The sequence below is a fragment of the Megascapheus bottae genome, chromosome 18, assembly GCF_031878675.1.
Source record: "Megascapheus bottae isolate mThoBot1 chromosome 18, mThoBot2.hap1, whole genome shotgun sequence".
Classification (NCBI taxonomy): Eukaryota; Metazoa; Chordata; class Mammalia; order Rodentia; family Geomyidae; genus Megascapheus; species Megascapheus bottae.
This window is the reverse complement of record NC_143526.1, coordinates 27,894,259-27,917,508: the sequence shown is the minus strand read 5'-3', so window position 1 is coordinate 27,917,508 and position 23,250 is coordinate 27,894,259. Positions and strand designations below refer to the sequence as shown.

At 50.6% G+C, this 23,250-nt stretch overlaps 1 protein-coding gene across 2 annotated transcripts; it reads right to left on the bottom strand.

Annotated features, from left to right (window-relative positions):
- Positions 1-591: 591 nt before the first annotated feature.
- Sdcbp2 (syndecan binding protein 2) lies at positions 592-17,913 on the bottom strand. Of its 2 annotated transcripts, none has more exons than XM_090352099.1 (9): positions 17,889-17,913; positions 8,999-9,071; positions 7,579-7,651; positions 7,153-7,253; positions 5,000-5,158; positions 4,043-4,218; positions 3,791-3,962; positions 1,294-1,385; positions 592-1,073 (listed from the first exon to the last, which is right to left on the bottom strand). In XM_090352099.1, exons 2-9 carry the CDS (start codon positions 9,050-9,052, stop codon positions 1,019-1,021), a joined length of 882 nt encoding a protein of 293 aa, XP_090208225.1. In that variant the 5' UTR covers positions 9,053-9,071; positions 17,889-17,913; the 3' UTR covers positions 592-1,018. The 2 variants fall into 2 exon arrangements, with proteins under 2 accessions (XP_090208225.1, XP_090208224.1); XM_090352098.1 differs by lacking the exon at positions 17,889-17,913 and adding an exon at positions 13,267-13,494.
- Between the last annotated feature and the right edge of the window lie 5,337 nt (positions 17,914-23,250).

The window sequence follows — 23,250 nt, the reverse complement described above, 5'->3', positions numbered from 1 at the left end:
CAGATCCTGCCGGGCACTGTAAGGACACTGCAGTCCTTCCTTACAGGCTGTGAACTAGCTTCTCAGGTCAGTGTTGCAGCCAGGATCAATCATTCAGGAGACCCCCCCCCCCAAAGAAAAAACCCCAATGCTCCCTCTACCTGTCCTTCCCACGGCCTCCCACACATCACCTCTGTGCAGACTGGTAGGCATGTCATGTGATGAGTTGCGATGGACCCCTCCACGCCACCACTCCCAGAGGTAGCTTAGGAAAGGCCTTGGCCTCTCTCACCACTGTTCAAAAGAAAAGAACGCTAGGTACCAGTGACCCACACCCGGAAGCCTAGCTGCACAGGAGACTGGGATCTGAGGATCAAAAGCCAGCCCGGGCGGGAAATTCTTATCTCCAATGAATTGCCAAATAGAAGGAAATGGAGAGGTGGCTCGAGTAGTAGAGTGCTAGCCTTGAGCAAAGGAAGCACAGGGACGGGACCCAGGTCTTGAGTTCCCAGCCCCAGGCCTAGCACCAAAGCCAAGTGAGGAAGGCAGCTCTACTGCATGTCATGGGATTGAGAATTCTAGACCTTTTCAATAGCTTTGGGAAGGGGATATTTAAGCTCTTTATTCAAAAGGCAGTAAAGGTTTCCAGCTGTATAATCTTATGAGGAGTCTGTGCTGAAGAGGGATAAAAGGAAAAAGTACACATTCTTACGAACAACATACTTCTCCTCTCTCACATCCTGTAGCTGCTTTCCCTGGTAGAGACAATTTTGAAAGGGACTCAAGTGTTGGGCAGGCCCGCCTACATGCCCTGCATTTAAACAGCACAGAGAATAGGCTGCCTGGGGACCCTGCCCTTGCCTGGGCCCAGCTGGAATGCCAAGGCTCCAAGGACAGACTCATTCCATCTGCCTGGAACACCTCTGCCTCCCACTTCAAACTCTGGATCTCAGGCAGCAGGCCGGCTGCGTCCTGTCATCTGAGGACAGCTACCCTTCCCTCCAAGGTGGAGGAAGACCCGAACTGTCCTCCTGTGGCCTCAGACATCTGGGATGGAATGGTCCATGGTGTGGTGGAGCAGTGTTGGTGACAACCTAGGTGGAGGGACAGAGAGAGTGGCTTGACACACGCTGCCCTTCTCCCTGCTTTTCCCCACTCCATCCGAGCACATGCAACCCAGGGGGTTATCTGCACCCCTTACTTCTAAGAAGTCACTAGAGTCCACCTTGGGTGCAGGGGTGAGGCTGAGGGGAGGGGCAGGTGGGTGCCGAGACACTGGGAGGAAGGGAAGGAGGCGTGGGGGTGCAGTCTTACTTTTTCACCATGTGCTCATAGATCACGGTGGGAATGATGGTCAGCGTGATGACGTCTCCGGCTGTGGCCAGAATCTCTGTGACTTTTTTGTCCTGGAAAGAAGGTGAGTGCATGGTTGCATTGAGGGCTAGGGGCCCCCGGTCAGCCTGCTCGCTGCTCATCAACACCACGAACAACTACCTAGAGAGGCCAGGCTGCCCAGGGATCTGGGGCCATCAGAACACATGGCCCCTGCTTGAGGATCTCCGAGTGCAGAAGCATAACACACACCCCGCTCAAGGTCAACTGTGTGGCCTGGTCCATAGCACCACCACCTCCCTGGCGCCATCACACTGGGTTCTGCCTCAAGATACATAGAATAACAAGCACCCACCGAGCCAGCCACATAGTCTTCCTCGAATACATCTTGAAGAGTTTAGAGCAGGTGGCTGACGCTTGTAATCCTAGCTACTCGGGAGTCTGAGATCTGAGGATCATGGTTCAAAGCCAGCCTGGAGAGGAAAGCTCGTGAGACTCTTATCTCCAGTTAACCACCAGAAAACCAGAAGTGGCAGTGTGGCTCAAAGTGGTAGAGCACTAGACTTGAGAAAAAGAGTTCAGGGACAGCATCCAGGGCCCAAGTTCAAGCTCCATGCCCAACAACAACAGCACATTGACTGGGAAAGAGGAAGCCTGAAGAAGTCATTTAGATTGTGAAAGAATCTAAAAGTCTCCCAGCAAAGCCTGCTGTGGCCAGAACTCTGGCCTTCTCGAGGCCTACTGCCCTTTACATGTAGTTGTAATCTGAGTGTCCTTATCTTACATATGGGAGACAGGACTAGCGATGGCCACAGAGAGGACATAAATGCGCTTTGGAAGGGAAATGGCCTCAAGAAGCACAGCTATCTGAGCCTCTCAGTCAAGGGACAAGCTTTGTCCGTTCTACTCTGGGTAGAACAGCCGGTTAGTTCATGATGGTATCTTGAGCCATCCATATGATGACAGAATCACAGCAGCAGAATGTGTTCCCTTGAAAGGACAGATTCACTGACATCCCAGCACTCCCAATGCTCACAATTGGTGTTGCTGCAGTCAACATTTAAAGTCTAGTGAGTTTTCCTTTGGACAGTCGGTGAAAGAGCAAGGAGGCAGCAGAAAGGACCAGCTTAGATAGATCACAGGAAGAACTTTCTGGTCACAATGGTCATGAACTACCAAGACCAGCTTCTAAGGAAGGGGGAGAGGGAGGGGCAAGGGGGAGGGGGGACTATGAAGCATGTGGCAGGAATGGTTCGTGGCAGGAATGGTTCGTGGCAGTTATGGAGTGATTTGCAGCCACCCAGCCACATCTGCTGGGGAAGCCTTGCCCCACATGACTGAAGCTGCAGCCACAGGAGAAGGACTCCCATGCCACCCCATAGCCGAGATTAGGAATCGCTCTGAGAGACCTTTTATTCTAGCTGCTCAGGATACTGAGGTTAGAGGATTGCAGTTCAAAATCTGTGAAAGCCTTCTCTCTATTTAACCAGCAAAAAAGCCCCCAAGCCCCGTGATTCAAGCACTAGAACCAGGACCAAAGAAAAAAAGAAAAGAACTGGTCTCAGTCCAAGTGGCAACAAGTCAGAATAAAGCCACTCACCCCAGGCACTGATGGTTCCCACCTAGAAACCTAGTTACCCTGGAAGGTGCAATCAGACAAACATGATTCCAGACCAGAAAAGTTCAGTAGATTCCATCTCCAAAATAACCAGCAAAAGCGCATGTCGAGAGGTGTGGCTCAAGTGGTAGAAATGCCAGCTGAGCAAGCAACAAGCCAAGTGGGTGTGAAGTCTGACCTTAAACCTCAGTACCACCAAAATAAATAAGACCACTCTCACTTGGTCAAGACCAAAACCACACGACTTTCACTGTCCTGAAAGATACCCTAACCATTCCATATCAACAGCATGGCTGCCAGGACTTGTCAAGATAAAATTCATGAGAAAGGCACTGGTGGCTCACACCTGTAATCCTAGCTACTCAGGAGGCTGTGGAGAATTGAAGTTCAAAGCCAGTCTGGGCAGGAAAGTCCATGAGACTCTTATCTCTAATAAACCACCAGAAAACCAGAAGTGGCACTGTAGCTCCAAGTGGTGGTAGCCTTGCGGAAAAAGCTCAGAGACAGCACCCAGGCCTTGAGTTCAAGCCTCGCAGACCCACAGAAATTAAAAAACAATAAAATTTACCTTGAACAAAGAACAAGGTTTCTAAAAGAAACCCTCTCAGTGAGCAGGGTGAGTGGACAACTGGAAATACACCCTCAGTAAGCCAGTGGCTACCTGCAGGAGCCCCACCCTCCTTCTGTCCCCCTGTTAGTGAGGGAGCGAGGGACACTTGGTCCTATTAAAACCTGAGGGTGGGGCAGCTGTGGCTGGGGTGGGGGGGTGCAAAGCCCGTGCAAGCTGTGCAGACAGGCGCCATCCCGCCGCAGCCCTCTCCACGCGCCTGACGTCTGGGGCAGTGCGTGGCCTCCACCTACCTTTAGCCCGATGACGTTCTGCCCGTTCACCTCACACACATAGTGGTTGGTCAGCAGCCCGTTACAGGCTGCAGAACTGCCCTTGACCACCGATGCCACCTTTCCCTTCCTGAGGACGAAGCCAACGTGGCCCAAGCTGTCTTTGTGCATGGTAACTGTCCTCTGGAATGGCCTGGAAGAGAGGGACAGTGAGCTTGGCCTTAGAGTGTGACTGAACCTGGGCAGAGAGGACTCCGGGCCCCAGCCACTCACCTGTCCCGAACCACCATGACAATCTTTTCGGCCGATGCCTTCTTCATCGCTCGGTGGGCTTTGTCTGTGCTCCAGCCAGCGCAGTCACACCCGTCGATCTGCAGGACCTGGTCCCCAAAGCGTAGGCCCACCAGGGAGGCCGGGGTGTTGGCCTGGACCAGCTGAACAAAAAGCCCCTAGGGAAGGCACGGTCCCTGAATAAGCACCCTTGACTGGTGAGCTCAGATCACAACCAACCTCCCCCACCCGACCTGTGGGGCAGCAGGACTCTCGTTGTGCAGGGCTAGCCCAGTGCTTCAGTGTTTTTCTTGGGGAGGAAACTTACTAGACGACACAAGGGCAGAATTTCAGCACCAGTCAGGCGGCCCCTCCCTCCGCCACTCTACTGCACCCCCTGTCACAAAGGCTTTCTTGGCTGCTACTGTCTATAAAGTCCCTGGAAAGCCTGCGGCTGGTGACGACTCACACATTACTCAAGAGGTTGGGATCTGAGGATCCAGATTCGAAGCCAATCCAGGCAGGAACGTCCATGAGACGCTTATCTCCAATTAACCACCAAAACAGAAGTGGAATTGTGGCTCAAGTAGTAGTGTGCTAACCTTGAGCAGAAAAGCTCAGGGACAGAACTCAGGCCCTGAGTTCAAGTCCTGGGACTGGCACACAAATAAAGTCTCAGGAAACTTGGGTGCTGGGGCACAAGGACGAGACGATTCTGGGTGACAGGAGCCCAGGAGAGGCAGGTGCAGGGTGTTTGCAGCCTGAGGCCTCAGGATTATGAGGCCCACTCTGTGGACAGAGGCCATCAGCCCCTGGAAAGGAGGCGCCTGCTGCACTGCCTGTCCTAGCCTGCTGGGTTATGGTGACCCAACACCAGGAGCCCTCCAAGCATTGGATGTAGCGGGTGCCGTCCAGCACTAATGACACCCAGGCCCCTTGAAAGGACTCCTCCAGGCCTACCTTGTCAATGGCTCGCAGCCGCAGCCCAGTCTTGCCCCGCTCATCCTTGCACAGGTGGATCTCACGCACCCCAGGCTTGATCTCTGCACGACGCAGGCCCAGGTTGTTCCCAGACATAGGTGCCACCAACTGTCCAGACCAGGGGCCACAGACTGCCATCTGTGGACACCAGGGAACAAATGAGCCAGGCCCCTGCAGCTATGCATCAGGAGTCCCTGGGGTGTGAGTACAGATGGGCAACGTGGGATGTGACAGTCCCTGAGGACAACACATTTCTCTGCTGAAAAGCACAAAAGGAGCTGCCAGGGGATTTGACTTCATGAGGCCACTAGAGGGCAACAAAGTCCACTCCCCTGAAATAGGAAGAAAAAGGGAGGCAGGGTTACCAACAAGAACTTACTGTGACCAAAAAAAAAAGCTGGGGGGAGGGCTAGCATCAAGAAGAGATCACTTTACAATAGAAACATGATTTCACAGTAAATAATGATCAATGGGAGAGGGGGATAAAAGGAGGGATTGCTTGATCCAATTGTTGTCATGGAAAAACGTTTAATCCAATATGTAAAAGTTAACAAAGGTTCCCTCATCAGATTCAGAACAAGATGTCTATGCTCACTTTCCTGTTAAACACAAGATTAGAAGATCTAACCAAAGCAATAAGGCAAGAAAACAAAACAAAAGCATGTGGACAGAAAAGAAAAAAATACGCTGTCCTCCCTATTTGTAAGTGAGTAGTGGTACTGTAGAAAATCTCCTGTAATCCTAGCTGCTCAGGAGGCTGAGATCTGAGGATCCCGGTTCAAAGTCAGCCTGGGCACTTAAAATAGCATAAGATTCATATATCCAATTAACAACCAGAAACCTGGAATTGGCGCTATGGCTCAAGGAGTAGGGTGGTTGCCTTGAACTGAAGAGCTCAAGGACAGTACCCAGGCCCAGAGTTCAAGTCTCATGACAAAAAAAAAAAAAAAAGAGCTGGGCATGGTGGCTCACACCTGTAATCCTAGCTACTCAGGAGGCTGATATCTGAGCATGCAATTCAAAGCCAGCTCAGGCACAAAAGGACCTGAGACTCCTATCTCCAATTAACTTCTAAAAAATAAATGGGAAGTGGGGCTTGGCTCAAAGGTAGGGTGGTAGTCTTGAGCTTAAGAGCTCAGGGACAGACCTCAGGCCAAGGAGTTCAAGCCCCATGACCCACACACAAAAAAAAAATCTTAAGGAGTCTACAAAGAGATTTCTAGATCTAATAAATGAGCTCTCCAAGGTCATAGGATGAAAGGTCAGCAATGGTTCTACACCCAGGGGTATCTGTCTATAGTCCCCGCTACTCGGGAGGCAGAGGCAGGAAGGTCACTTGAACTTGGGAGTTTGAGGCCAGCTTGGGCAACAGACTCCATCTCAAAAAAAATCCAATAACAAATGTGTCTCTAAATACTACCAAAGAACTGACATTAAAAACACATACCAGCTGGATACTGGTGGCTCATACCTGTAAGCCTAGCTATTCAAGAGGCTGAGATCTGAGGATAGTGGTTCAAAACCAGTCCCGGTAGGAAAGTCCATGAGATTCTTATCTCAAATTAACCATCAGAAAACTGGAAGTGGGGTTGTGTCTTAAAGTGATAGAGCACTAGTCTTGAGAAAAATAGCTAATGGATAGCACCCAGGCTCTGACTTCAAGCCCCATGACCACAAAAAAAATTTTAAATAAAATAAAATAAAAACACATACCATTTATAATCACTAAAAAGGAAGGGGATATAATTTGGTACAAAATTGGTATATAAAAATTATATGATCAAAATAGATAAAAGGATGATAAACCATAACAAAGAAGATCTAAAACATTTCTTCTGTATCTATTTGTTGGAAAAAAACAGTTAAAATATCTGTTAACTTTCCTCAAATTGAACTACAAGGCAGGGTGGTGCCCGCCTCTAATCCCCGTCAGGGGCAGGGTAGAGAGCTGAGATGACTTAGACTGAAGGAGTCTGACAGCACGTGGTCCAGCTGGATCAGGCCAGCAGCCTGGAACCACAGATCAAAGGGGAGGAGATATGGCATGTGAAATCCTAACCAACAAGAGACCAACAAGGGGACGCGCAACAGGACATCCAGGGTCCACCAGGCTGGCAGTGGCGGGTACCTACGCTGTCTCCTTCTGCAGTCGGAGGCAGGTTCTGCTGGACTTCTTGGCTGGAGAGGGAAAGACCCATATAGTTCTCCAGTTCCGCCAGATTTGGGTACAAAACTAATGGGGAGGAAGAAGAAAGATGTTACTGGGGGCCCATCCTCAGCCAGCATGTTGCATGTAACATAGGGAGCCTGGGGCCACGTGCCCCCAAATTAAGCCATTACTGCCTCACTGAGCTGCTTTTCCCAGTGTCCCTTCAAAGGGTTCTGGTGAGTCCACAAAGTTGCAGGTGCTGGGTGGGCAGCAGTGATGACAGAGTAAGTCCTCAGATCAGGGCACACAGGGACACCCCAGCCCTGCGAGAGGGAGATCCGAAGTCCCTTCCAGCACTGCTGGACACAGCAGGGTGTCATGGGGTAGCCAGTGTGGCAGGCTTGCTCACCTGGAGGAGAGGCGGCTGCCTCTGGGACTGGGGCTGGCAGGGCCGGCGTCCTGGGTGAGGCTCTGGCCTGGGCCTGGGAAAGGGTAAGGATGGCCGGTTAGCTGCAGCTGACATCAAAGCACCTTCAGTGCATGTGTGGACATATCACGATGAAACCCCTCTGCATTCATTAACGAATATATGTTTTCTTTCTTTTTTTTTAACCTGTGGGTTATGGGGCTTGAGCTTGGCCCGGGCACTGTCCCTGAGCTCTTCGGCTCAAGGCTATCATCCTACCCTTGAGCCAAGCCCCACTTCCCATTTTCTGGATCCTCAGATCTCAGCCACTTGAGTAGCTAGGATTATAGGCGTGAGTCACAACACCCGGGAAATATATGCTGTTCTTAAAGAAGTGTTTTTTTTTTTTTAATTAATAGAAGATATTGGGTGTTGGGAGGCACGGCTCAGCCAGTGAGTGAAAGTGTCAGATACTGAGTTAAAGTCCTGGTCTCAGACCAAAAAAACCCTAAAAACTAGAGAAATGGTAGTGAGGGGCTAGTGGGGAGGGGGAGTATGGAGAGGATAGTGGTGGGGCTATATATATATATATATATATATATATATATGGAGAGGAGTGGTAGCTCCTTATGTTTGGTTGTGCAGGATGATAACTGTGGCTGTCAATAAATAATTGAATATTTCAAAATGGCTAACAGTGAGGCTTCTGAACATTCTCAGTAAAAAGAAATAATAGCCAGGTGCCAGTGACTCATGCTTGTATAACCCTAGCTACTCAAGAAGCTGAGGATTGAGATTCACAGCCCAAGCAGGACTGTCCAGGAGACTATTATCTCTAATTAACCAGGCGGGAGGTGGGGAGCCAGAGGAGAATTGTAGTTCAAATGGTAGAGCACCAGCCTTGCACAAAAACACTAAGGGACAGTTTCCAGGCCCTGAGTTCAAGCACCAAATACATTAAATGAATCAATGAATCAATGAATCAATGAATGAATCAATAACTAGGTGATGGATATGCCAGTCATCTTGATGATAAATGCACTGAAATGTTACACTGCATCCCATGAATACACATAGTTACCCTATGTCAACTAAAAAGTATCGTGTGTGTGTGTGTGTGTGTGTGTGTGTGTCTGTGTCTGTGTGTGTGCGCTCACGCACTCGTGTGTGTCATCCTGGGGCTTGAACTCAAGCCCTGGGCATGCTGCTCTTGTGCTGTTTGCTCAAGCTGGTCCTGGGGTGTGGGGTCTGTCTGTGGGGGTGATGTTGTAAAGAAGGTGCCAGGGCAGGGATGGGCATGCCAGGTGACTCTGAAACTGCCAAGGGTCCCTATCCCCAACATCCACCAGGCAGAGTCTCCCCTAGCCTGCAGTGACCCCAAGGCTACTGCCAGGCAATACAGCTCCCCGGCCTACTGGCTTACCTGAATCGCCCGGTCTACCTTCAGGTCCTCCAGAGATGGGTACAGGGTAGACATGGCTGCTCCTCAAAATGCCCTGCAGAATTCAGAGGGTTAGGAGAGATGAGGCTCCACCTCCTGCCACTTGTACCCAGGGCACTTTCAGATGCATGAGGGGCAGCATGAGGGGCAGCACGTTAGAGATAAAGAGCTGGGATTTACAGTCTGTCTGCTTGGTCCCCATGCTTGAGGTTGATACATGCCAAAGTACACAGCTTCTGGGCTGCAGGGGCCACAGTCTGGCCAGAAGGGCAGGGTCACAGGCCCCACCTTCCCTTACCCTGTGTTAAAAGTCAGATCATGCAAGCCCCAAATCCAACCAGCAGGGGTAACGGGGTGCCCGCACAGCTTCTCCCCAAGTGGATCAGGACTTCATAAACAAGACAGGCAGCAAGACACTGGAATCCTCCCATCCCACCTTCCACCCACCCTGTGAATATAAGATCCACTGTATACTTCCAGAACAACTCTTGATCTTAGCTGAAATGAAGATCCATGGACACGTGTGAAATCCTGTGTGCAGGGCGGAGCAAGCTCCTGATGGAACACTGGCCTACAATGGAAGGAAGCCCTGAGCTGTAGCTCCAGCACCACAAACCCCACCAAGCTGCACATTTAAATTCACAGTGCTGCTTCACAGGGAGGAGGACCTGCAGGCAGAGGGGTGCTGTGAAATGTTACTAATGCATTCTTTCTTTTTGGTCAGTCATGGGGATTGGACTCTGGACCTGGCCACTGTTCCTGAGCTCTGCCACTTTGAGCCGCAGTGGCACTTTCAGCTTTTTGGTAGTTAAATGGAGATAAGAGTCTCACAGACTTTTCTGCCCAGGCTGACCTGGAACCAAGATCCTCAGATCTCAGCCTCCTAAGAGCCACCAGTGCTCAGCTTACTAATGCTTTCTAATCATTCCAGGAAGGAACTAATAGAACCTCCAAGAAAGATGCCCAGACAGGTTCCAATTGTTGCCTGCTGAATAACTCCCTCTTTCCCTCTTTCCCTCCCTCCCTTTTATCCTTCTTTGACTTCTTTCAGGCTTCTTTCCCTTTACCCACTGGCCCTTGGCTCTCATATGTCCTGCCAGTTGTGGGGACAATCCATTCCAGCTAGATGCCCCTGCTCTATCTCCTATTCACTCTTAGCTCCAGTTGGACAGCCTTTCCAGACAGAGAGGTCAGTGTTCTGCCACCTGGGGCCTTGCCCTCTGGGACAGGCTCAGGGCTGGCCTCTGAAAGGTCAGAGGCCACTATCCTGTGACACATGTGCCCACATATGACAGGTGCATGTAACCAAGGAATGCCTGCTGGTGGCAGAGGCTGGCAAGTGGGCAGGAGCAGGGGTGATATGAGTCCAATCCCCTTTCTGGGTTGGGTTCTTCTGGGAACCTCCCTGGGGACCTGCAGACAATGAAGCTATCCATGCATCAGTTTTGAACCTTGATGCTAAGGTCTCAGCCTGTTGAGTAGCTAGGATGACAGGTGTTAAACCACTAGTGCCCAACTTGCTTTTAGTTTTTGAGACAGAGTTTTGCTGGACTCAGAGTAGTTGGTTCCCTCTGTAGCTGGGATCCCAGGTGGGTACCCACACCCAGCTCCCACCACTCTACATGGTCTGTCACACCCCGGCACACCTAGGTGACTAGACCCCTAGGGACACTTCTATACAAGCACAGCCTGGCTCTCCTGCCACTTATCCTTCTCTCAGCCCCCACTTTTAGTTCCAGTCACAACGAGCTACTTTCAGATATTTGAAAATGGTTATTTTCTCCCACCTCTAGCCCTTTGCCTAGCTAACTCCAATAGTTCTCAAGTTCCAGGTCAGAGGCTCCTTCTTGCAGGAAGCTTGCTGTGATTTGTGCTCCCTGTATCCCTCACCTCCTATCCTTGCCCCTTCTTTATTATTCACTATCTCTGCAGTTTCCTCTACTTGGCCCAAGCCTCATTACACTGGGAGTCCCTGAGGGGCAGAAACTGACAGCTCTCATTGGCTGTAGGCGAGCCAACCCCGAGCATAGGGACAAGGCAATAATACTGGCCGACTTCAAGCAGTTGGCCTAGACTTCCACTTGCAGCCTCATCAAGCCACACTTTGATCTCCTAAGACTACCCAGCTCCCTAGGAGGAAAGCAAGGACCAGAAGCTCAAACAGGCGTCACGAGCTTCTCCCATGCTCATTGCATTCTTTAAATCTGAAACGGTGCCACCATTTAAAAATTGGGGAATAAGGATTTGGAGCTGTGGCTCAAATTGGCAGAGAGTTAGCCTGAGCAAAAGAGCTCAGGGACCCCACTCAGGCCCTGAGTTCAAACCCCATGACTGGCCCCCCCCAAAAAAATGGGGAATATAAGATTCTTCATTTTTAACTTCTACCAAAAAAAAAGGCAAGGAGATGGCAGAAATCACATGGGGCCACATTTGACTTTTCAAATATCCAGCCAGACTTTCACTGATTTACATTGCCTGCTTGGTTCCTTATGGCAGCAAGTTCCAGATCCTTGTCCAGGCTGACCTTTGTGGTGATCCAGAGCCAGGGATCTCCAAGGGAGGGAGTCTAGTTCTGACCTCCTTAGGCCAGTAGGAAGAAGTGACCTCTTTACCTGGGGACTTTCCTTCACTGTACCACTTAGGGACTTTTTTGTTGCTGTTGTTAAATTTGGCACAGTACTCAGCCATTACCATCTACCAAGACATGCCCGGCCACCAGGCTCATGCAATAACAGCCGACAGGAACCTAAGAAGCCACCTTGGCCTGCCATTTTCTAACTCTGAAGCCCTGAGCAGCTGCCTTCTGGGAGAGCTCAGGATTAGAGACCCATTTCCAAGGCACTGCTTTAAACTGGCTCCCTTTCCACACCTGTGGGTCCTGTGAGCCGGGTTCTCTGCTGGAGGAGTGTCAGGAAGCCTGTCTTCCCTGCCTTGTAATAGTTGATCATATAATGAAGAGTGGCTTCCTGCCAACAAGAAAGTGTCACCCCTAGTTACCCAGCAGTTCATTCATCAGTATCTGCCAGCGGTGTTTTAATCACACTGGTCCCTCTGCTGGACATGGTTCACTTCTCTGTATCTCCCTCAATGGTCCGGATCAGATACTACTCCTCTGGTTGGCATTGCCAGGCCAGGTAACTCCTGTCCAGCAGGATGGTTTTTCTTGTGTATTCAGACCTGGCCTGTACTGTACTGAATGTCAACCATTTATCAGATTATATGATTCACAACTGGGTATTTTCTCACATTGCACCCTACTTCATAGGGGCAAGAGCTAACTAAGTCCACTTCAACACCTTATTTCTGTTCACAGGGCAATGCCAAGCACATTTAACTGGCCAAAGCTGTGGTGTGAATGAATGAGTAGACTTCCAAGGAACAGACTGGGAATCTGTGTGGGTGTTTTTTTTCCACCAGATAGAGCAGTGGTGCCAGCATTTAGATATGGACTTCTTGAACAGGAAGTACGGTTCTAATTGTCCCCTATAACTTTCAGCTGTCCTGCCCCCCCCCACCACATAAAAAAAATCCCTGCTCCATATGTTCTATACAAGCATAACAAAGCTTTCCTGGCTTTTATACATGCTGCTCGGCAGAAATACACGTACCTAGGTCAACAAAGGGAGGTGACATTTTGTTTTCTTCATGATTTCAGAAAATCACTGCAGACCTGCCCATCGTAGGCGAGTCACAACAGCTCCCCCACCCAGGTCTACCATCACCTGGAGCTGTCGCAGTGACTTGGTGTTCATAGACTAATATATGCACCCTTTGACTCAGAGGCCAAATGTAAACAGTTGGCAAAGTTCGGTTGAATTGTGCCTCCTATTACACCTACACTCCTAAGTTCGGGCACAGAGCAGCTGAAATCTACCCAGCTTTCACGAGGGTAAGGCATAGTCTTTTTTATTATAGACTGCGGTCACTCCACATTTCTCTTTTATAGACAAGGTAGACTATTAATTTGGGTTTTTTTGTTTTCAGACAGAGTCTCATCATGTGGCCCAGACTGGATTCGAACTCAGGATCCTCTTGCCCGTGCTTCTCAAAAACAAGGATTACAGGTGTGTACCACCACACCTGACTTTGATTTCACTTTTACCCACAGGGAGCCCCTTCCCTCTGCCTCAAGGGCTGGCTTGGAGAAATGGAAGCAATCAGGCACATACTGCGTGCACTGGGGCGACCCTGAGCGCGGGTCTACGCCCGGCCTCAGCCAGCCATTTGACAGCAAACCACAGCCACCTCACCTGCTTGCTGGGCTACAGCGCCTGCGCCTGCGCAGAGACACCTTCCTCCCTAGGCACACAGCAGCAGCGACAAGGGCGCATGCGCACTCCAGAATGTGCGCTGGCTTCCCCCGCGGCCGCAGCCCACAGGCTCCCAGGATGCCCCGGGGCAGCGATCCTGACAATGGCGGCCTCCTCGCGGTCGGGCGGCTCGGCTTGGCTAGGTGGGTGGCCAGACTCCATCTAGCTTCAAGCGTTCTGCACGTAAAGCAGCGGAATGAGGCCAGACTCCCGCCTTCCTTCCTCCCCCCGCCCCGGATCACTCGCTCCTGCCCCCTTGGGCCTCCGGGCGCCGCCTATGGGTGGCGCAGGCGCGGTTGAGCGTCTGGGTGCTGAGGCTGAAGGAGGGAGAAGGGGGTGCGCGGCCCCCCACCCGCCGCTCATCGCTGCGGGTCCTGAGAAGAGGGGCTCCCCGCCCCGCCCCGCGTTGGTCCCAGGCGTCTTCGGGACCCTGTGTGGCCTCCCCACGGCAAGCTCCCGCCCTGTCTCCCTCCTCCCCCCGCGAGTCCGGCCAGGGCCGGGGCGCTGTCCTTGGGCTCCTTTTCGCTCGGGCCTGGTGCCCTGTCACTTGAGCCACCGCCCTACTTCTGGCTGGTTGGTAGTTCACTGGAGATCGTTGGTGGGTAATTGGCGATAAAGCGTCTCATGGGCCTTACTGCCCAGGTTGGCTTGGAACTCTGAAGCTCGGATCTCAGCCTCCTGAGCAGCTGGCATTGCAGGCGTGAGCCACCAGCACCCCCTCCTCTCCACCACCCCCGCCCCCACCCCCGCCCCCCACGTAGATCACAGTCCTGCTGTCCAAGAAGGGGAGCTCGGCGGGGCAGGTTATTTCCCACTGTGAAATCAGACCCACACTGCCCGTGACATGGGAATATGGCGACTGGGTCTATGGGGTGAAGGATAAAGGACTGGGAAACGATGTCTTCAATGGGAAGCCCAAAAGATCTTGACTGCCGGTGAAGGATGGGAAATTTACCCCCCATTTGAATGAAATGGGCCATTGCAGGCACGGGGAGGCCAGCCCTCAAGAGTCCACCTCTCTTGGGTATTTCTTTACCTCTAGAAGATTATCCCGAGTTTCCTCCAGCTGCACTGCCCCTTCACTACAGCCACACCCCATCCACCCAGGGGATTGAGCCATAAATGTGGCACCTCACCTCGGCGCTTGCCTCTCTCCTTTTGATGCCACCTCGGCTCTTCTTACCAGGATGAACCTCAAACTTCAGTGGCATCGCAGACTTCATGACTGAGCCTGGTAACACCTCACATTTTACTTCACTCACTCACCACGCATTTCATTCATTCCACACGACTTGCTGATCTGAACACTCAGCCTGCTACCTCATGCTGCCAGAGAGGACAGGTGCTGTCCTCTCTGTCCTAAATGTCATCCTTACTCCCCTCCTGATTCATCCCACACTGACACACGCATACACCCTCCAAGGATGGCCAAACCTTTTTGATCTGGACCAGAATATCTCGTGTATTCACCCATTTCACCACATCATTCCAGAAATACTCCTAAACACTAACTTCACTAGGTACTTATACTAGTGTCACCTAAAGAGGCTGAGATCTGAGGTTCAGTGTTCCAAGTCAGCCCAGGACAGGAAAGTTTAGAAGACTCTTATCTTGAATTAACTACTTAAAAACTGGAAGTGGAAGTGGTAGAGCACTAGCCTTGAGGGGAAAAAAAAAAAATTCCAGGCCTTGAGTTTAAAGCCCCCTGAAGAATACACATAAAGCTAGAAGTGGAGCTGCGTCTCAAAATGGTAGCACACTAGCCTTGAGCCAAAAAAGCTAAGGAATAAAGTTGAGTGCCAGTCTCACTCTTATAACTCTAGCTACACAGGCAGCTGAGATGTCAGGATTGCAATTCAAAGCCAGTCTGGGAAAGAAAGTCAGACTTTTCCTCTCTTAAGCACCAAAGAAAGTGGAGCTGTGGCTCAAGGAGTAGAGCACTAGACTTGAGCAAAAAACAAACAAGCAAACAAAAAACCGCAGGGACAACTCCCAGGCACTTAAGTCCAAGACCCAGAACACACACAGCTAAAGAACAGCATTCAGGCCCTTAGCCCAAAACCCACAATTGGCCTGCACCCCCACCCCCGCAACAACAACAACAAAACAGCAATTCTTCCCACATTTTGGGGGTTTGCAGTTCCACTATGATATATTTGCCATTATCCTCACTGGTCACAATGCCACTCACTCATGAGTGTCAGCATAGAGCACAGCTCTGGCCCACAGTGGGTATTAAGTTACTGTTTCTTTTCTTTCTCTCTTTTTTTTAAAGTTACTGTTTCTTAAAGGAAAGGGAAAGTAGAAGAGAAAACTTAAAAACCTAGATATGATCATGCCACCCATTCCATCTTGTATTTAGAACTGGGTAGTAGCAATACCTTTGAAAAACAACACTGGCCTCACAAGGGAGAAGGTGGAAAGTCTGCAGGGCTCCTACAGCGTGATAATGGAAGAATTTACTCAGTTCTGTGCTAATGGCTTCCTGTGATGAATTAGCTCCTGAAAGAAAAGCATCCATCTCACAAGCTCTCCCCAGCAAGCTTCCCTTCCACAGCACTCTGCAGAGCTCTGTCACCGAGCTTCTATAACTGTTCCATCTGAGCAGTGACAACACCCACAACAAGCAGCAGTCAGTCCTGGAGAGGAGCGGAGCTGAAAAGGGGTCCTCGGCCCCCACCTGAACTTAGAATAAGAACACTTTGTTCTGAAGAGCTGAAGCGCCGAGACGCCCGCCTGTCCTGTGGACAGCTCACCCAGCCTTCAGAAGCTGTGTGGGAGGGCAGTGTGGGTGCGTCTGGTGGGGGAACAGCTCCTGGAAGGCCAAATTAGCCCCAGGATCTGCGGAGTCTGAAAGGAAGAGGCTGTTGCTAGGCCACCAGTGTACATCCCATCCCACCCCCCCCAACCCCCCATCTAGGATGTGCTGCCTGCCGGGGAAAAGCTGTGGGCTTTGAGAAATGCAGATGTTGCTGAACAAAGGCCAGGGAGGGCAGGAACATGGACTTTAGAGTGGGGCTTAGATGAATTGTCCCTTTTGAATGTCATTTCTTTTATACTATAGATAATAGACTTGCATCCCAGTTATCTGGGAATGGCAGATTGTTTTCAAAAGAGAGATGTATGGAACACATTTAGCATAGTATCTACCTCATTAAAGGCAGTAACAGCTAGTCACTGGCCACATATTTTCCAAGTCCCCCTACGTCCAAGTACAGTTTTAGGGATCAGCAGTGAGTGAGGTATGGACTAAAGGCTGGGTCCTAGAGGAAGGAGCTTTCTAATGTAGAGCGCCATGCCTTGGTGAGCTGTTAGTTGGTGTGAGCACTGAGGAGAGAAGGGAGCAAAAGAAGGAAAACAGAAAATGGCAGGAGGGCCAGAGGAGCCTTCCAGGGAGGATGGGGGTGTTTGAAAAAAGGTCTGAATGGGTGGGTAGGAAAGAAAGCATGGCAGCCAGCTGGTTGCACTCCCACTAGCCTGAGGTGGGAGTGCCTGCTGGCTACAGCCAGCTGTTCAGAGGAGGCACAGTGGGGGAAGCTGAGAAGTGCCAGGGCACGTAGGGCTCAGGGTCTTGGTGAAGGCCTTGGGCATTTCCTCCAGTGCCATGGGAGCCACTGGGGAGTTTTGAGTGGCATAGTGGAAGCCATGTCCCCCTCCCCATTCATCTGGTCCCTGGCTGGTTTGGAGATGGGTGGTGGCACACACAGGTTACCCAGCTGGGTGCTAACAGAATGGACCACTCTAAGCTCATGTCCAGTGCTGGGGACAGGTCCTGACTCCTCATTTTCCTTCTCAACATCCAGCTGGCGGTCTCCAGGCCACAGCAAGGAGAGGACATCAGTCCAGTCCCCCACACACTTGCCCTCACTGCTGAAGCAGAGACTCCATTTTGGGCACAAGGAAGTAACACAGAAGCCTGGGCGCCTGCTCTCTGTGGAAATGGCCCTTTGTCTGCCCGCAGCTCTGGCTTCACCCAGGCAGATAGCCGTGTGTGTGTGTGGGTGTGTACATATATACATGTATATGAATAAGTATATATATTTTTTTGCCAGTCCTGGGCACTGAACTCAGGGCCTGAGCACTGTCCTTGGGCTTTCTCAAGGCTAGAGCTCTACCACTTGAACCATAGCAGCATTTCCAGCTTTTGTCTATGTAGGTGGTACCAAGGAATCGAACCTGGGTCTTCATGAATGCTAGGCAAGCACTCTACCACCAGGCCAAACTCCTAGCCCTGGATAGCCATATTTTAAGGAAGAAGGTGGTTTCCACCCCCAGGACCTCACAATGAGCAGCGTAGGAGCAGCTGCCAGCCAGCTCTCGTGGGACAAGGCCTCACTCATGTGTGGGGAACAGACTGGAAGCCAGGATAGAAGCAGGGAGTACTGCAGAAAACCCGGCCTGGGGCAGGGTTGAGAGAAAGGAGTCCAGTTCACACTTCACTGCTGGAGGGAAGCACTTTGAAAAGAGACTACTGGGCAGTCTCACAAGGGTAGAGACAAGGAGAGAAGACAGGGTAAGAGCAGATTTCAACCAATACCAGCTGTAGAACAGGCCTTTCTTACCTGCACACCAGGTGCTGCTGTGTCCTCCAGCGGTTGCCAAGACAGTCTGCTTCCCTCTGGGAGGTGGTGATGGCCCTTGGCCCAGCTAAGTTCCTTCCCTGGAAAGGGTGGTGCCTGCCTTTGGTTCAACTGACTCACCTTGGACTGGGTTGGGCCCAGGTCAGGTCCGCTGGCTGAGTAAACAAGGCAGTCACCACATCGGCCAGATGCCTCTGCCTTAGTTAAGGTTCTAAGGAGGAGGTAGGATGCCCAGCTGACTGCTGAGTGAGTGGGAAAAGGGCTTCTAGGCCTATCAAGGAAACCTGCATTTAGATGGGAGGCCTTTCTTGCTGAGTGGATAAGGAGGACCCTTAGGTGGTGACCTGGCGCTTAAGAAGTAGCCATTGACTGGACCTAGCCTTTCCTGTAGATGTCTTCCAGTGAGGAAATGGTGGAAATGCCAAATGCCTCTCTATCTCTGTCAACTGGCTGAAGTAGTCATCGCCGGTGCATGATCTCAAACCATTAACGTCACGGAGGAGGAGATACTGGTGAGATAATGAAAAATCGATACTGTCTGCTCTTGTGTTTTGTTTTCAGAGCAATGTATATACTGCAGACGCACTAAGAAGATGTGTGCCCACATGCCAAGCCTGTAGCTCTGGATGAGCTTTCCTTCCCCCCTCCCTCTGTGGTGCGGGGAGGGAGTCCAGTGCCTTCACATGTTTAGGCAAAGCCCTGTCCGCTGCGCTAGCCCACAATGAAATTCTCAGTTTTTACTTTTGTAAGTGTTCCATCTTAGTATTAAAGTTAGTTTCTGTTTTGATTTCTTTTAGTTCTACTATTTTGCAAGGAAGAAGAACATTCACTTTTTTTGTGTGTGTGTGGGTCATGGGCTTGAACTCTGGGCCTGGGTGTTGTCCCTGGGCTCTTCAGCTCAAGGCTACCACCCCCACCCTACCCTTGAGCCACAGCTCCACTTCCGGTTTTCTAGTGGTTAATGGGAGGTAGGAGTCTCATGTTCTTTAGTGCCTAGGCTGGCTCTGAACGGTGATCCTCAGGTCTTAGCCTCCTGAGTAGCCAGGATTACAGGTGTGAGCCACTGTGCACAACTGAATATTTCTTGTTTTAAAGATGTTTTACTTGTCTCCTGGAAGGAGACTCAAGGAGCTTTAAGAAACTGTGTTGGGGACTGTGTTGGGGTAGGAAGGGATTTTTTCTTTTTTTTTCCCTTTCCTCCCCTCCCTTCCTCCCTCCCTCCCTTCCTTCCTTCCCTCCCTCCCTTCCTCTCTCCCTTCTTTCCTTTCCTCCTTCCTTCCTCTCTCCCTCTCTCTCTTTCATTTCTTTTTGTTGGTTATGGGACTTGAACTCAGGATCTAGGCATCGTCTGTCCCTATACCTTTCTGTTCAAGGCTAGTCTTTACCACTTTGAGCCACAGCTCCACTTCCGGTTTTCTAGTGGTTAATGGGAGGTAGGAGTCTCATGGACTTTCCTGCTTGGGCTGGCTTTGAACCATGATCTTCAGCAACCTCTTCCTGAGTAGCTCAGATTACAGGCAGGAGCCACCAGCACCTGGTGAGGTGTTAATTTAATTTTGTTGTAAAGGTGATATAGAAGGGTTACAGTTACATATGTAAGGTAATAAGAACATTTCTTGTCCAGCGTTATTATCCTACCTCACTCTTCTCCCACTCTCTCGCCCATCCTGACTCTCCCTGCTCAAAGCTATAAAGTTAATTTCCAAACCAGTGTCTTCTGAGCATTGATGTTGCACTTTGTCACCCTTTGTCCTTGTTTCATCAGTGTATTTATTCCCTCCCCAAACCTGACAAACAAATATACAAGACAAGGGTGCCACAATCAAAATCAGTGACAACAAGGAATAAACAAAAAAAAAAAGAAAAGAAAAAAAGAACTTCATACAGTACATTAAAAACACAAGGCCAGGAGTTTGGCCTAGTGGTAGAGTGCTTGCCTAGCATGCACGAAGACCTAGATTCAATTCCTCTGTACCACATAAACAGAAAAAAGTCAGAAATGGTGCTGTGGTTCAAGTGGAAGAGCTCTAGCCTTGAGAAAGCCCAAGGACAGTGCCTAGGACCTGAGTTCAAGGCCCAGGACTGGCAAAACAACAATAATGACAACCCCCTCATTTCCGTATCTTGGTATTCATTTCAATTAGCATTATTTTCTATGGTCATGTGTACATAGCTATTGACTATTGAGACCCTCTGGCAAGGGCTATCCTACACATACACTAATGATGGCATTCTTACTGCCTTTTAAATTTTGAAAACGAATGTTTATGTCTTATCCCAGTAAATCAGATGAAAGCCACGCTAGATAGTGAGGGAGGTGGGATCTACCAGAAGGTAGATTTGGTTGGACACTTGGTGCCCGGGGAGGGACCAGGACATGTGTCCTGGGCCAGTCCCATGAGATCTGACACAGCACACCCACTCAGGGTGGGGCAAGTATCGGGGTTCAGTGCCAGGCCCAGCAGCCCATGTGACAGTCCCTGTATGTGCCCGGGCAGATTGTACCAGCCTTGCGTGGCAGATCCCATACTTCTGGTGGGAGAAATACTGCTGGCTTGTGAGCCAAGCACGGGAAATGAATCACAGGAATGCGGACATGACAACCCTGTGGCCTTTCACCTCCGGCTCTGGCAGACTGTTTGGTTCCATGCCTGGAGAACCACCTTGTGTTGTTCCTATGTACCAGAGGCTGCCAATGAGATCCTTGCTTCCTTGAGGGTAAGACCTGGTAGCTCGATCTGCAATGGCAGATATTTTCCAAACAAAAACAGAAACCTGAGATCTGGCCAGGTTACATTTCTGCTTTGTCAAAGATTTGCAAGAATATCACAAGTAGATTTAAAACACAGGCAGCTAGCAACTCCCTAACAGTCCCCACGCTAACCTGCACCACTTCCCAGGGGGCCCAGAAGCCATGTAGAATGCTTTCATCATAATGCTGCACACAACCACTGTTCTCTGGAGCTGGCCTGTGAGGTGACATCCCTGTACCACCTGGAACAGGCACTCTCCTGGCAGAGCCTTGTCTGTGGGCTTCTTACCTCTGTGGCCTTGCACTGTGCCTGCCCCATGACAGGCACTCAGTAAAAACTGAAAGGTTGAATACAGTTTTACATGTAAATATCCACTTTGACTTAAAAAGAAAGGTTGGGGGCCGGGAGTTTGGCCTAGTGGTAGAGTGCTTGCCTAGCATGCATGAAGACCGGGGTTTGATTCCTTGGTACCACAGACAGAGGAAAAAAAGCTGGAAGTGGTGCTGTGGCTCAAGTGGTAGAGCTCTAGCCTTGAGAAAGTCCAAGAACAGTGCTCAGGCCCTGAGCTCAAGCCCAGGACTGAAAAAAAAAAAAAGGTTGAACTGAGGTGTCATATGTGAGTCCCAAATCCCATGTTGCACCTCTCTGTGCTGCCATTTCCATGTGTCCTTGCTTCTCAGGTTTGTCCCCAGGATTAGAGGAATTAGGGAAAATGCCTAGGAAACAGCTGGATTCTGCAGATGTTGGTCTCCTGCATCTCACTGGTTGCCAATGACTAATACCCAGTCCTCTGGCTCAAGTTCAAATGGAGGCACTCTTCCTATAAGAAGGGAGAACAAAGCTGGGGGCTGTGGCTCACACCTGTAATCCTAGCTACTCAGGAGCCTGAGATCTGAGGATTGCAGTTCAAAGCCAGCCCACGCACTAAAGACCATGAGACTCTTATCTCCAATTACTCACTAGAAAATGGGAAGTGGTGCTGTGGCTCAGGGGTAGGGAGGTAGCCTTGAGCTGAAGAGCTCAGAAACAGTGCCCAGGCCCAGAGTTCAAGCCCCCCTCCTTGCAAAGAAGGAGGAAGAGGAGGCGGCGGAGGAGGAACAGGAACAGTTGCTAGGCAAAGAAGCAGCCAGTGTGCATTCTGCCCTCTGCATGGAGCCTGTGCCACCCAACCCAGGCAGATGTCACTACACTGCAGCTGCCTTGCAGGGGGATGGTCATGACAGAAATGGAGCTCACTTGTGCCGTGTGCTCTGCTGGGGCTGACTCTTCAATGCCCAGACCCAGAGACCAGCTTCTTCCTGGTTCAAGGCCACAGAGCTAAGAGTGGCAAAGCTAGGTTGTTAGCTGAGCACTGGACATAGGAGCCTGGGCCTTTGTGCACCTAAGGAAACCTACTAAAAAGTCCTCAGTGGGCTTCCCAGTGTCATTGGATAGTAAGAACAGAACTGTAGGGCCATACAGAGCTGCACATAGACTGGGAGACAGAGCCCATCGGCTGGAGTACTGAAGTTCTGACAGTAAGAAAGGAGGGCATGGGTGTTGGGTAGGCGGTGAGCTTTCTCAGCCTCTCTTACTCAGGTGTGCCTAGGGCCTTGATCTCTGACTCTGCCTGCTGGTCCTGCCTTCCCAGGCAGCGGGCCAACGGCATCTACTTACAAGAGTGTGGAAGAGCCCCACATGAAGAATCTGCTTCTTGCCTCGTCCCAAGTCCTTGTGTGTTAACTAGGAATCTGGTTCTGTTCCAGAATTCCTTGCCAGACCATGCCATGAATCTACCGCTCTCTCTGTCTCAGTTTCCATATGTGTTTGAGGATCAAATTAGATAATCTTAATGTTTTCCAAATCTGCCTTCTCCGGTCCCACCTAAGGCCACATGAATGGCACGCTTAGTCCTTGCTGGGTCCCAGAACCTATCTTTGTCCCATGTAGGCATTTGGGCTCCAAGGACAAAACAAGCTCGACATTATCTCTCAGCTCTTACCTTGCTGTTGCTTTGGCAAGGTTTGTACTAGTAAAGGAGGTTCCGTGCTGCAGCAAGTGACCCCTGAGGCACTGTGGCCCCCGATACGTGTATTTCTGGTACACACCTGCAGCTGCAGGGGTGTCTGTCTTTCTTCCAGTCCCCCCACCCCGGGGGGCAGTGGAGCAGCAGCTTCCATCTCAAAGGCACAGGTCTCCCTGACAAGCAAACACTACGTCAGAGTGTCACTTCTCAGCCCAGTCACGAAGGGGCAGGGAAGTGCTATCCCACCACATGTCTGGAACATGGAGCATGGGAAATACACTGAGGATGACACCAACAGTCACTCCAGGTGAAAAATGACCCCAGAGCCCCACACTGAGGACCTGCCTAGGGAGCTAGGAACCTGGCAAGAAGGAAAGGCATATCCCTTCTGAAGCCCAGGAATATGACTAGAACACCATGCTTCTCAAAAGCAAAAACAAAAAAGGTTAAGAGATGTAAAATGTAGTAAAGCCATCCAGCCATTCGTGGCTGGGCCTTGCTCTAGGGCCAGGTTCTGCCCAGTCTGTCTCAAGATCTTGCTTGGGCCAGGCCATGGGCTCTCCAGATTCATTCTGGCCAGTGAACA

Excerpts from the sequence above, each read along its gene's own strand:
- Sdcbp2 (XM_090352099.1), bottom strand. The coding sequence starts at position 9,052 with ATGTCTACCCTGTACCCATCTCTGGAGGACCTGAAGGTAGACCGGGCG. Across the intron at positions 7,254-7,578 it reads GGCAGCCGCCTCTCCTCCAG|TTTTGTACCCAAATCTGGCG; the intron begins GTGAGCAAGCCT and ends CCTCCCCATTAG. Across the intron at positions 5,159-7,152 it reads CGACTGCAGAAGGAGACAGC|ATGGCAGTCTGTGGCCCCTG; the intron begins GTAGGTACCCGC and ends TGGTGTCCACAG.